The sequence below is a fragment of the Eschrichtius robustus genome, chromosome 2 (genome assembly GCF_028021215.1).
Source record: "Eschrichtius robustus isolate mEscRob2 chromosome 2, mEscRob2.pri, whole genome shotgun sequence".
Lineage (NCBI taxonomy): Eukaryota > Metazoa > Chordata > Mammalia > Artiodactyla > Eschrichtiidae > Eschrichtius > Eschrichtius robustus.
In genome coordinates, this window is record NC_090825.1 from 171,410,740 (window position 1) to 171,424,065 (window position 13,326).

Below are 13,326 nucleotides of genomic sequence, written 5' to 3' on the forward strand. Positions count from 1 at the left end.
AGTGGATGAAAATAGTGATCAAAGTTATGAAACAGGAGTCAGTCTTGTTTGTTCTGCGCCTGTGCTTCATGTTCACTTTTCATCAAGATAAGAATTGAAAGAAAGAAAAAGAAAGAAAGAAAGGAAAGAAAGAAAAGGAAGGAAGGAAGGAAGGAAGGAAGGAAGGAAGGAAGGAAGGAAGGAAAGAAAGAGAAAGGGAGAAAACTTAAGAGCCCTAAGAAAAGGGTTGGGTGAGGCATGACTTGAATCCAGGGGGGTCTCTGTCACAAACAGAGGGTTCAGGACTCCCTCCCTCAACATTGTTGGGGTGGTATGATTCTTTTCTGCCATGTATGTGGGAGAGTGAAGAAGAAATTCCATTGGAATCAGAGACAAATAACATCATCACCCATGAGTCATTAAGGGCTGTGAGGATGAGAGGGGTGAGCTAGCGGTACTGGGGTAGGATGAAGAAACAGGTAGAGAAGGCACAGACGAAGTGAGCTGTAGGGCCACCCGCAACATAATCATAACAACAACAGCAACAACAATAATGATACTGACTCATGAACTCCCACTCTGCTAGACATCAACTAGGGGCTTTATATCTAACTGTATTAATCAGGGTTCTTTCTGTTTCAAGTGGTCAAAAACCCAAATCAAACAGGTATGTGCAAAAAAGGAAATGAATGCCCATGTAATTGAAAAGTTCCGTGGGTCCAGCTTCAGGCACAGTTGGATCCAGGGACTCAAAAGATGTCACCAGGACTTTGTAACAAAATCTCTTGCCTCTGATTTGCTCTGAAAATGAGACTGTCCATTGTCTCCCTAAATCCATTCACCTTCTTCTATTGTAATGGAAACACTGATTTTTAGCTGGCTACCCAGACTAAAAACCACATTTCCAGTCTCCCTTGCAGCAAAATGTGGTCATATGACAAAGTCTTAGCCAATGAGATGTAAAGGGAAAGGATGTGGGTAAATTCCAGGCTCTGCCCTTGAAGAGAAGGGTTGTGTCCTCTCCTTCTCCCTTTTCTGCCTCCTGGTGGTTAGAATGAAGACGTGGAGTGGATCATCTTGGAGTAGGTGGTTCATACCCTCTGAATAACTGAGCCACAAACTGGAAGGAGTGTGGCCCTCTGAGACCAGGGAGCAGCCATATTGTATTGCTGCTACTTGGATTGTTACAAAAGAGAGAACTAAATGCCTGTCTTATTTAAGCCATCACATTATGGTTTGGGTCTCTATTACAGTAGCCAAAAGAACATTTAAATGACTTCTGCCCCACTCCAAGTCAGCCTCACCCTCGTTGGGGCAGTGCCAGGCTTACATCCCACCAGCTCCACCTTCCCATGCAAGGAAAATCCCTTCATCCCATCAGCTCCAGCAAAAGTCCCAGAGCAGAAGCTGACTGGACCAGCGTGTCTTGTAGCCACCCCTGAGCCAATCACTGTGTTCAGGGGGAATGTGATATGTTCATTGGCCAGGCCTGGGTCCTGTGCTCATTCTGTCAGCTGGCAGAGACATTTCAAATCACAGGAATGGAGTCTGGGAGGGCATGTAAATAGAAATTACATTTGCTGTTACTAGGAAAAGGGAGAATTCTGGTGAACATGCAAAAAAAAAAAAAAAAAAACAATCCCTAGGGTTCTAAACATTGTCCCTGGAACAATAATGGGGGATGCCCAGGCATTGTCTGGAGTGGGAGAGGAGCTAGAAGAATCTAGGTATCATGTAGGGCCTCATGAAAAACAGAGTTAAGCACACAGCACGCTACTTTACAGGATTTTTTTTTTTCTCTAAGTATTAAGACATTAAGACCAATCGGGACTTCCCTGGTGGCACAGTGGTTAAGAATCCGCCTGCCAATGCAGGGGAAATGGGCTTGAGCCCTGGTCCGGGAAGATCCCACATGCCGCGGAGCAATTAAGCCCATGCGCCACAACTACTGAGCCTGCGCTCTAGAGCCCCCGAGCCACAACTACTGAGCCTGCGTGCTGCAACTACTGAAGCCCGCGCGCCTAGAGCCCGTGCTCCACAACAAGAAAAACCACCACAATGAGAAGCCCACGCACGGCAATGAAGAGCAGCCCTCACTCGCTGCAACTAGAGAAAGCCTGCATCCAGCAACGAAGACCCAACACAGCCAAAAAAATAATAATAATAAAAAATAAATATAAAAAAATTTTTTTAATTTTTAATTAAAAAAAAAGACCAACCAGATATAAGTAACAGCATCCTTCTTAAGTTAGTTTAAGCAAATAATTGCTCTCCTTACTGAGTGCTTACAATGCACCAGGCATGTTCTCAGAAGTTGACATAATCTATCTCATAATCTTCACAATAGCCTTATGTGGGGGGGGGGAGGGGTGCACTATTATCATGCCCATTTTATACATGAAAAACTGAGACTAGGGAGGGTTAAGTAACTTATCCAAGGTGGCATGGTAAGGGGCAAGGTTGGGGTTCAAACCTGAATGGTCTGCAATACATCAGAACACATGCACTTACCAACAGGGCTAGTTTGCTTCTCATAATCACAGTTTACAATTTCTCTCCCTCTCTCTCCCTCTTTCTCTCTCTCTCTCTCTCTCTCACACACACACACACACACACTCAATCCAAATGCCAATTTCCCGAGGAAGAGATTCTCATTGACTTCTGTTTTTTGTTTGTTTTTTGTCCACACTGCCCAGCTTGTGGGATCTGAGTTCCCCTACCAGCGACAGAACCCGTGCCGCCTGCAGGGGAAGCATGGAGTCCTAACCACTGGACCACCAGGGAATTCCCCGACTTCTGTTTTTAAAAGTGCAGGACAGGACTTCCCTGGTGGCGCAGTGGTTGAGAATCCGCCTGCCAACGCAGGGGACACAGGTTTGAGCCCTGGACCGGGAAGATCCCACGTGCCGCGGAGCAACTAAGCCCCCGAGCCACAACTACTGAGCCCAAATGGCACAACTACTGAAGCCTACACACCTAGAGCCCAGTGCTCCGCAACTAGAGAAGCCACCGCGATGAGAAGCCCACGCACCGCAACGAAGGGTAGCCCCGCTCACCGCAAGGAGAGAAAGCCTGCGTGCATCAACAAAGACCCAACACAGCCAAAAATACATAAATAAATTTATTTATTTTTAAAGTGCAGAAGTACTCAGGAACAGCTCTATCCAGTGGCTAACACAAAGTCAACTGTTTCTCTACATCTCTCAGCTTGGTTTTTCACTAATCTTTTACTCCACAAATATTTCCTGACCTCCTACTGTATGGCAGGCCCTGTTCTAGGTGCTGGGGATACAGAAATGAATAAAACGGACTAGTGAAGGTGGTGAATCAATAACAAAGCATCAAATACGTATTAGATATAATAAGTACAGGGAATGCAAAATGCTACTACTACTACTACTACTACTACTACTACTACTACTACTACTACTAAGCCGTTTAAGGGCTGATGGGGAGTGGGGGGCTAGAGGGTTGCTATTTTATTTATTTATTTTTACTTTTGGCTGTGTTGGGTCTTCGTTGCTGCATGCGGGCTTTCTCTACTTGCGGTGAGCGGGGGCTACTCTCCATTGCGGTGGGCGGGCTTCGCATTGCAGTGGCTTCTAGGCGCATGGACTTCAGTAGTTGTGGCACGTGGGCTCAGTAGTTGTGGCTCGCGGGCTCTAGAGCTCAGGCTCAGTAGTTGTGGCGCACGGGCTTACTTGCTCTGCGGCATGTGGGATCTTCCCAGACCAGGGATCGAACGTGTGTTTCCTGCACTGGCAGACGGATTCTTAACCACTGCGCCACCAGGGAAGTCCCGGAATGGAGCTCTTTGATTGGCTAATCTGGGGCAGGCTGCCGCAATGAGGTAAGTATCACCACCACCCCCTCCGCCTTCCCCAGGCATGTACCTCTGTGGGGAGGCTGTTTACCCCAGTTTAAGCTCAGCCCACGTGAAAAGCTTTTATACTTTGTTCTATACTTTCCAGATTATTAAAAGAACTGCACACTCCTTGTAAAATAAAATCCCAATAGTGTACAAATGTAAGCAGAAAAAAAAATCCAAAAAAATCACAAATGAAAACTCACACTCCAGAATATGTGTAATTTTACAAATGCAGGCTCTTTCGCACATACTGTCTGGCAGCACTGCCCAACACTGTGCAAACACTCAACCGCTACTCACTATTACGATTATAATTTTCCTACCCAGACTGGGAAGAGATGTTGATTAGCCTGATAATATCAGTAGCTTACATTTTTGGAATGTTTGCTATGTGCCAAGTCGGATTTTACAGATGAAAAGGCTGAAGCTCAGATAAGGTGAGTCACCTGTCCAGGGTCACACAGCAAGAAAGTGGGTCCTATGCAGAAACCAGAGCTGCTCCCGCCACCCCCCCACCCCACCCCCAAGGGGCCCCCGGGCCCTGGAGGGCCTCTGCCCTCTCTAGCCAGGCCCGGCAGGGCGGCTGCCTCCCTCTTATCTCAGCCCAGGCTGTCTGCTGGTCCCGCCCCCTCGGGGGAGCTGCCACTTGGAGGCGCCTGGTCGGGAAGGCCTGGTCAGCTGTGTCCGGCGGAGGCAGCTGCTGACCCAGCTGTGGACTGTGCCTGGGGCAGAGGAAGGGGGGGCAGGAGCCCTGGGCCTCCCGTGGCAGGGGCTGCATCATGTATCCTCTCGGGGCACCCCTCTGGCCTGGAGTTGGCTTCCTCTGTCTCCTACTCGCTGGGGCAACCTGGGCTCCCCCACCCAACCCACCGGACCCCAAGTTTGAAAGCAAAGGTAAGAGTGGAGCTGAGTGTGGACCCCCGCACTAGGTCCTGGAGGGCAATGCTGGGGCCTGAACTTCCAGCTTGGGTCCTGGGGACCATGCCAGGTTCTGAACCCGAGTCTGTGTCCTGGAGCCCAAGCTGGTGTCTGAACCCTAGACTGGGACCTGATATGGCATACTGCGGGTCTGTATCCCCACACTGCGTTCTGCGGGAGAAGCTAGAGAGGGGCGTAAGAGTCCTGTTTTATCTTCTCAAGGAGTCTGGGACATGCTAAACACTAAATGGGGCAGAGGTGGTGCTGGTTCTAGGCCCTGTAGTCTAGAGTCCCCAAGGGGAAGGGACCTAGCCGACCCTCCAGTGGGGGAGGGAGGCTAAAACCAGGGTCCGAGTCAGAGGGGCCGGGCCGCAGGCGTCTGTAAACACTGTTTGCATGCGGGCGCCATATCCCTGGGTCCGCGGGGTTGAGGGAGCGGGGGCGGGGGGCACGGTTGGCGCTATCGGGCAGCCGGGAGCCTGCCGGGGCTGATAGGGGACCCCGCCTCCTGCACACACACTCACCCGCACGCACGTCCTGGGCTGGGGCGGGGCCGGCAGCGGGAGGCGGAGGCCTTGAATGCTGCGCTCAGCTCAGCCGGTCGCGGGGTGGGCGGGCGTGTGTGGGGAGACAATAAGACATGCAACCTACTCGTGGGAGTTCGGGGGGCAGCATTTCTGCAGACCCCTCGAAGGGCCCCGCTGGGGTAGCCAGAGGGGCGGGGCTTTTTTCTTATCGGTCCGCACAGGCGGCAGGAGGGAGGGGAGGATGCTGTGGCCCGAGGACGGGGCTCGGGTCCCCTGACCCCCTCCCCTGGCCCCCATCCCCAGCGGCCCTGCTGACAGCCCGCGAGCCTGAAGAGTTTCTGTGCTTCACCGAGAGGTTGGAGGATTTGGTGTGTTTCTGGGAGGAAGCGGCAAGCGCCGGGGTCGGCCCGGACAACTACAGCTTCTCCTACCAGCTCGAGTGAGTCCGACGGGGCAGGTGGAGCGCCCCACAGGTGGAGGGGGCGGGCGGGCCGAGCAGCGCTCCCCGGAGCTCGCACCTTGGGACTTCTGGTGCCAGGGGCCGGATGGCACCTCTGCTGGTAGTCACTACTGGGAAGCCCACGGGGTCAGGGCTGACACGCTGCCTAGTGGTCGGGGCTGGAACACTCCCGTGATCACTGCTGGAGTGCGACCCCAAACTTCAGGGCTGGGACAACACCGCTCCAAAGCAGGACTAAGGCGTCGCGTACGTCGGGGCTGGGACGCCCCCTGGTGGTAGTGTCCAGAACTCGCCCTCGGTCCCGGCAATGCCTCCCAACTTGCTCCCTACCCTCGCTGGTTCCTGGGCGAACAGGGGTGAGCCGTGGAAGCCGTGCCGCCTGCATCAGGCGCCCACCACCCGCGGCTTGGTGCGTTTCTGGTGCTCGCTGCCTACAGCCGACACGTCGAGCTTCGTGCCCCTAGAGCTGAGCGTCACTGCGGCCTCCTCGGGCGCTTCACGCTACCGCCGAATCATCCACATCAACGAAGTGGGTAAGAGCGCTGGGAATGGGAGAGTGGTCGGGAGGGAGTCCCAGTCTCCGCCCACCTGAGCAACCCCTTTCCACAGTGCTCCTAGACCCTCCCGCTGGGCTGCTGGCGCGGCGGGCAGACGAGGGCGGCCATGTGGTACTGCGCTGGCTCCCACCGCCTGGGGCACCCATGGCAAGCCTCATCCGCTATGAGGTGAACATCTCGGCAGAGAACGCCGCTGGTGGCGCGCAGAGGGTGAGGCTCGCTCCTATGGCCTAGCCCCAAGGGCTCCAGAGTCGACAGGCCCTCTAGGTCCCACCCAGACGGTCACCACGGCCCCTCCCCCATGGCCTCGCCCCTCCACCTCCCGCGCAAGACAGCTCCACGTCCACCGACTTGTCCCCTTTCCCAATGTCCCCTTTCCCCAGCCCACCTGGACTCAATCCCACTTAACCCTTGTCCCAAACCCTAGACTTCTTCAGGGCCCGCCCCCTCTGTGCTCTGGCCCCGCAGTTAAATTGCCCGAGCCCGCCCTCTTCTACCTGGGGCCCCATGCTGATTGGCCCCGACCCTTCCTGGGCCCGGCCTCCTGCTTTCATTGCCCGCCTCCCCATGCTTGGGCTCGGTTCTTCCTTTCTCTGATTGGCTCGGTCCCTCAGAGCCCACCCTCACATACCCTCCTTTGCCCGCCCCGCCCCTATTGGCGACACCTCTCACCTGGGCCCCGCCTCCAGGTGGAGATCCTCGACGGCCGCACTGAGTGCGTGCTGAGTAACCTGCGGGGCGGAACGCGCTACACCTTCAGGATACGCGCGCGTATGGCCGAGCCGAGCTTCGGTGGCTTCTGGAGCGCCTGGTCCGAGCCTGTGTCGCTGCTGACGGCTAGTGGTGAGGCCCCAGGCAGGGGTGTAGGAGGGGCTGGGCGGAGCATGCGGCAAGCTCACCGCCCTGACCTCCTCCCTGCTCCCCAGACTTGGACCCCCTCATCCTGACGCTCTCCCTCGTGCTCGTGCTCATTCTGCTGTTGCTGGCCGTGCTAACCCTGCTCTCCCACCGCCGGTGAGCGCCCCGCTCGGCACCTGGCTCAGATTCCTCCCCACCAACGTTCTCCTTTCCCTGTGGAAACCTAGGCTCAAAGAGGGGCAGGCACTTGCCCAGGGTCACACAATGAGGAGTCAGTGGCAGGACTGGCATGCAAGCCAGGTCAGAAGCAGACTCTTACTTAAAATCCTCTGCTCTTGGGCATACTTTCACCTGGTTTTCCTCCTACCTCAAGTGGCTGCCCCTTCTTGGATTCCTTTTGTGAGTACTTTTTCCCAATTTCATCAACTTCTGTAAAATCAACCAGATGGGCTTACTGAAACGATTGAACCCCAAGTGCCTCCCACCCCTGTTGTCAAGCTCCTTAGATGCTTTACGATATGACCAGCCATCCTGAGGTTTTTGTAATTCCAAGTACAAACCATGTGTTTTCACACCCCCGAGGCTTGGCACATACTGTTCCTTCTGCCAGGAATGTCCTTCTTGCCATGTCTGCCAAGCAATCTCCTAGTTGTCTTTCAAGGCCCTGTTCATTTACTTGGTTGGAAAATACATACTGAATGCCAACTATGTGCTAGGCACTGGGGAGAAAGTGTAGAACAAACCAGACGTATCCCTGACCTTGTGGATCTCATAGCTGAGTCACACAACACATAAGGGAATCAACAGATATTTGATTATAAATTGTGATGAGTGATATCACAGAAATAAATGGGGTATGGGGCCATGACAGGATAGTCAGGGAAGGCCTCTGGGAGGTGACATCAGAGCAGAAACCTGAAGTCTGGTAGGAGGCAGCCACATGAAAAGCAGGGAGAAAACCCAGCAAGTGCAAAGGCCCTGCGGTGGGAATGAGCTTGGAACATTGAAGCAGTTGCAAGAAGAGCTGTATGGCTAGAGAAGAGTGTGTAAGGGGGGAAGTGGTGGATGATGAGATGGAGGTGACAGAGGTCAGACCATGCAGGGTCTTCTGCAGGGCTGTGGGGAGGAATTGGGGTTTTATTCTGAATGCATTGGGGAACTATGGAAAGGAGTGAGGAGGGAAGTAACATAATGGACCTTCAGACAAGACTGGGTGGGTTTTAGAGGGAGCATACTGAACTCCTATGCGTCCTTCAAAACTTTGTTCCAGTTGCCCTTCTGTAGGGCCTGGCAGATGCTTTGGCCGAGCCCCTGTTCCTCAGCCCCACGCACTCCTCTGCCTTCATCATGATCACAAGGGGCTAGGAGTATCTTTGCTCTGTGACTGGTGCTGAGGGGGTGCTGGTGAATGTTCAGTGATACATGCCCAGGTATTCGTTTCTTTTGGCTTCACTAGGACTCTGAAGCAGAAGATATGGCCTGGCATCCCAAGCCCCGAGAGCGAGTTTGAGGGCCTCTTCACCACCCACAAGGGTAACTTCCAGGTAGGTGGCCTGGTTGTCCCCTCAGGGCCTGGGGTTTCCCTGCTCCTGTGGCCGAATCCCCGGTCTCTGAGCAGGCAGCTGCTGTTTCCCCAGCTGTGGCTGTACCAAACTGATGGCTGTCTGTGGTGGAGCCCCTGCACCCCCTTCACAGAGGACCCACCTGCCCCCCTGGAGGTCCTCTCTGAGCGCTGCTGGGGGGTGACACAGGCAGTGGAGCCAGGGGCAGATGATGAGGGGCCCCTGTTGGAGCCGGTGGGCAGCGAGCATGCCCAAGACAGCTACCTGGTGCTGGACAAGTGCTTGCTGCCCCGGAGCCCGCCCAGCGAGGACCTCCCACAGCCTGGTGGCGATCTGGACACAGCAGCCATGGATGAAGGCTCAGAAGCATCCTCCTGCTCATCCGCTTTGGCCCTGAAGCCTGGGCCGGAGGGGGCCTCGGCTGCCAGCTTTGAGTACACCATCCTGGATCCCAGCTCCCAGCTCTTGCGCCCGAGGGCACTTCCCCCTGAGCTGCCCCCTACCCCACCCCACCTAAAGTACCTGTACCTTGTGGTGTCTGACTCTGGCATCTCAACTGACTACAGCTCGGGGGGTTCCCAGGAAGCCCAGAGGGGCTCATCCAATGGCCCCTACTCCAACCCTTATGAGAATAGCCTCATCCCAGCCCCCGAGCCTTCACCCCCGAGCTACGTGGCCTGCTCCTAGGACTCCAGCCCTCAGGTGCACGGGGACCCAGAATGACCTCAAGTGCTACTCCAGGCCCAAGATTTATCCGGCAGGGTCAGTGAGGCCTGCTGACCTTGGCTTTCTGCTCAATTCATCCTGGTCAGAAAGTCACAACCTTGCAGTATTTTTAAATGTACAGTCTTTTGTGTAGATATATAAATATATATACGTTTTCTGTCATGACTTCTATAAATACCTGTAAGCCCCATCTTTTCCCTGGGCCCAGGCCATAGGAGAAGCAGTAAAAGGCCTTGAGTTCAGTCTGAAATTGTGACCTGGCAATCTGAATAATAATAATAATAAAATGAATTAGTTAGTATGTTATGCTAGCTGCCCTAACAAAGCTGCCCTGAAACTGAGTGGCTTAACACATTAAATATTTTCTCTCTCATTTAATTCAAACAGGTGGGCAGTTATCCCTGGGATGAGTCAGAAGCCCAGACTGTAGATTTACCATCCCCCAGGGCTACCCTGGGGTCTTTAGATGGATCCTCTGCATCCTGCCAGCCAACAAGAGAAAGACAGCAGAAGATTCTGTGGTCTTTAGGGACCTAGCCTAGAGGTGGGCGCCATCTCTTCTTCACAAATTCTACTGGCCAGAAATGGTCATGTGACCCTAGCAAGAACCATGGACAGCTGGGAAACGTAGTTTAGCTGTGCACCCAAGAGAGAAAAGCTGTTTAATGAGCTGCTAGCTAGTCTCTGCCACTAATAATAATACCAATAACATTCATTCCTAGGGCTTTATTCTGAATCAGGCCCTGTCCTAAGACAGCACTCTGATGACACCAAATGTCATCAAGTGGCTCAATGGGAGTTCTGGTTTAACCACTTTTAAATAGTTTGACATAACCTAGGAAAGCTGAACGTGTGCATACCTTCTACTCCAGCAATGCCACTTCTAGGTATGTACCCTAAAAACCCTCACACACATGAACCAGGATATGTGTACAAGAGTGTTAATAGCAGTAAATAAGTCAATCTGATTAGTAAATTGGGGTATAGTCACCCAAAGAATTATACAAAGTACGGAAAAAGGAACGAATGAGAACATGTGGCCGAATGTTTTTTGTTTTTTGTTTTTTGGCTGCGCTGCATGGCATGTGGGATCTTAGTTCCCAGACCAGGGATCAAACCCGTGTCCCCTGCACTGGAAGCATGGAGTTTTAACCACTGGACCGCCAGGGAAGTCCCACGGCCGAATCTTAGTAACAATACTGAGCGGGAGAAGAAGGAAGTCTCAGATTACATGTATCATTAAACTCTTTACCAAGTTCAAAACAGCAAAATTAAACAATATGTTGACAATATGTACAGGATAATGCTATATTTATGAGAGAAAAAGCACTTTATAATCTTTAGGTCTCTGAATTTGCATCTGTCCCTGAGGTAGGTATTCCAGCCATGGAAACTGAAGCATAGAGAGGTTGTCACACTCCAAACCTCAAGGTTGGCCTCCAGAGCTTGAACCCTTGTTTAAGCTGGTGTCACCAGCCTGCGTGGGCCACGGGGTGACTGTCATCTCTCCATTTTGTCGGAAAGTCACCCGCCACTCTGCCCTGGGACCCAGCCCACCTGGCTCCAGGCAGGCTCGGAGGCAGTGCTGTCCTGGGCCTGGTGCATCGGGCTGCAGCCAGCACTGGGCAGGGAAATACCTCTGAAGCAGTGCCAACTGCAGGGCAGTCCCACTGTCTCCCTCCTCCTGGGTCTGGAGGGCCACAATGAGCCCACAGCCCCGGCCAGACCCAACCCGGTGGCCGAAGTGGGCAGCTGTGTCCAGAAGCAGGGCGGCCAGGTAGGCGGCTTCCTGGGACCCGCGGTCTTCCGCTAGGTACTCCTCCAGGCCATCGAGCAGCAGGAGGGAGGGGGCTGGCCCCCGGGTCTCATGGGCAGAGCTCAGGAGCCGGAGGAGCTCACGGGTTGAGGGTGGGTACTGGAAGCGGATCTTCTAGAGAGAGGAAAAAAGGAAACAGCCAGATTCAGCACAGGAAGCCAGGCTCTCAGCTATAGCTAGCTCAGAGTGGTCGAATATTCTTCTGTTCGCCATGCCCGCCCCCTCCCCCCCCCGTTTTTTGTTCTTTGTTTTTTTTGTTTTTTTTTTTTTGTTCTTTGTTTTTTTAATTCTGCACTCATCACTTCCCGGTATTAGTTAAGAACAAGGTATATCGTTTTGTCAAATCTCTAGGGCAATCTTTCCACGGAAAACCAGCCCACAGCGTCCGACCCCAGCATTGACTCCAGCGGCCCAAAAACTCTTGTCCAGACCCGACCCGTGTTTAGCCCCGCCCCCTACTCGCCCCTGACTGCACTCTTTGGGCGTCACCCTTTGCTAATTCCGCCCCCTCATTGGATGGTTTCTCACTCAATCTTAACAAAGCTTAGCAAAGTCCCACCCCCGACTCGTTCTAGACTCCGTCCCATAATGGCTGCTCCCGCTTGCCCTTCCTTCGTCTCCGCCATTGGTCTGTCTCTACCTGTCACTCAATCCTCCATTCGCCTCGCTACTGGCTGGTCCGCCTCTGGTCCCGCTCCGCCTCACCTGTAACCGCAAGGGTTCGAGTGCAGCTCCAGTCCCGCGGGGCAGGCTTTGCAGAGGCCTCCGAGTCAGGAAGAGGACGGGGCCTCGGCCTTCCCCTGCCACCTCCAGGGCCGCCGCGAATAGCAGCGCTGTCTTTCCAGAGCCGGGACCGCCGAGCAGCAGCAAAGGCGGTTCGGCCTCAGATGTGTTCTCCTCCCCGGGGCCAGCCGCGCTGCCCCAGTTTAGCACCCGCCTCAGCGTCTCCGCCATTCGCAGCCTACCTCTGTCCAATCGGCGGCCCGTTCCTGCCCTTGATCCCGCCCAGGACGGGGTCTCATTGGTTACAGTGCACTTAGCTTCTCCATTGGTCCAATGATCTGTTCATCAACGCTAGATCGACGTTTCCTAGCTCCTCCCCCGGTGAAGGGGCAAATAACCTAGTCTGAGGAAGGAATGGAGGCCTTTGAGGGAGATAAGGCCCTTCCCTGGGTGAGTCCGCTGACGGAAGCAGCATGAATACTATTATTCTGAGCTAATAAGCTAATCAGACAATACAAGGGTTGAGAGTTGGAGGGAGTAGGCCCTAATCACTGACACATTACTTAAAGTCTCCTAGCCTCAGTTTGCTCACCTGTAAAATGGAGCACATGGGTATCTCAGAGGAATATTGTGATGCATATGTGTGTGTTTCTGCTGATGTTACCCAGTGACAATGAAGAAGGGGTGAGATGGAGGAGCTATGTGCTTGTGTCTCTCTCTGTACCTGAGTACTTGCACAAATGGGGGGGGCGGCTGCAGGCTTGAGGACATTCGTGTGCAAAACATCCGTCAGACAGCAAAGCAGCTGTCTTTGAGGGTCTAAAAGAAGAAGAGTCTCAGCTGGCCTCCTCATTGGCCTGGGGGCTTCTGGAGTCCTGCTTGGGGTACAGTGGGAGGCAGGACTATAGAATAAAAAAAGGGCCAGGAGAGAAGAGGCAAAGATGAAGGGGCTGGGAGACTGAGGGAGAGCCACAGCACGACCTTGTTTGTCACGTTCACTTCGGTATCTCCAGTGCCCAGTCAGTGCCTAGGGCATTGCAGATTCTCAATACAGGTGCGTTAAAGGAATAAATGAAGAAAGGAAGGTAGAATTGATGGGAAACTGGGAGAGAAGGAGGAACAAGGTGAATGATCAAGTGATCACTGGTTGGGTCTCTTCACCTAGACTTCTCCCCAGAGCTGCCACTCACGCCCCTGTTGCCCTGGCAACTCTGTCTCCTGGTAACTTCAAAGTGGTGCTGTTGCCAGGAGACCCAGGGGCAGGGCCGAACTGAGATTTCCAGGGCTTTCTCTCTCCCTCTGGGGCCAGAACACAGCTCCACAACACCCCCC

At 53.5% G+C, this 13,326-nt stretch overlaps 2 protein-coding genes across 2 annotated transcripts; one reads left to right on the forward strand and one right to left on the reverse strand.

The window, feature by feature from the left end:
• The first annotated feature begins 4,626 nt into the window (after positions 1-4,626).
• On the forward strand, positions 4,627-9,416 carry EPOR (erythropoietin receptor). The gene is made up of 8 exons (XM_068534853.1): positions 4,627-4,741; positions 5,596-5,731; positions 6,107-6,285; positions 6,362-6,519; positions 6,999-7,152; positions 7,236-7,323; positions 8,624-8,711; positions 8,805-9,416. The coding sequence occupies exons 1-8, from the start codon at positions 4,627-4,629 to the stop codon at positions 9,414-9,416; spliced, it is 1,530 nt and encodes a 509-aa protein (XP_068390954.1).
• Positions 9,417-10,682: 1,266 nt separating this feature from the next.
• SWSAP1 (SWIM-type zinc finger 7 associated protein 1) lies at positions 10,683-12,225 on the reverse strand. The gene is made up of 2 exons (XM_068534856.1): positions 11,977-12,225; positions 10,683-11,385 (listed from the first exon to the last, which is right to left on the reverse strand). The coding sequence occupies exons 1-2, from the start codon at positions 12,223-12,225 to the stop codon at positions 10,882-10,884; spliced, it is 753 nt and encodes a 250-aa protein (XP_068390957.1). The 3' UTR covers positions 10,683-10,881.
• Between the last annotated feature and the right edge of the window lie 1,101 nt (positions 12,226-13,326).

Bases quoted from the DNA above. Each gene is read 5' to 3' on its own strand.
- SWSAP1 (XM_068534856.1), bottom strand. From the start codon at position 12,225: ATGGCGGAGACGCTGAGGCGGGTGCTAAACTGGGGCAGCGCGGCTGGC. The intron at 11,386-11,976 runs GTGAGGCGGAGC...TCCTCTCTCTAG, and splicing joins TCGAACCCTTGCGGTTACAG to AAGATCCGCTTCCAGTACCC.
- EPOR (XM_068534853.1), top strand. From the start codon at position 4,627: ATGTATCCTCTCGGGGCACCCCTCTGGCCTGGAGTTGGCTTCCTCTGT. The intron at 4,742-5,595 runs GTAAGAGTGGAG...CCCCATCCCCAG, and splicing joins CCCCAAGTTTGAAAGCAAAG to CGGCCCTGCTGACAGCCCGC. The intron at 7,153-7,235 runs GTGAGGCCCCAG...CCTGCTCCCCAG, and splicing joins GTCGCTGCTGACGGCTAGTG to ACTTGGACCCCCTCATCCTG.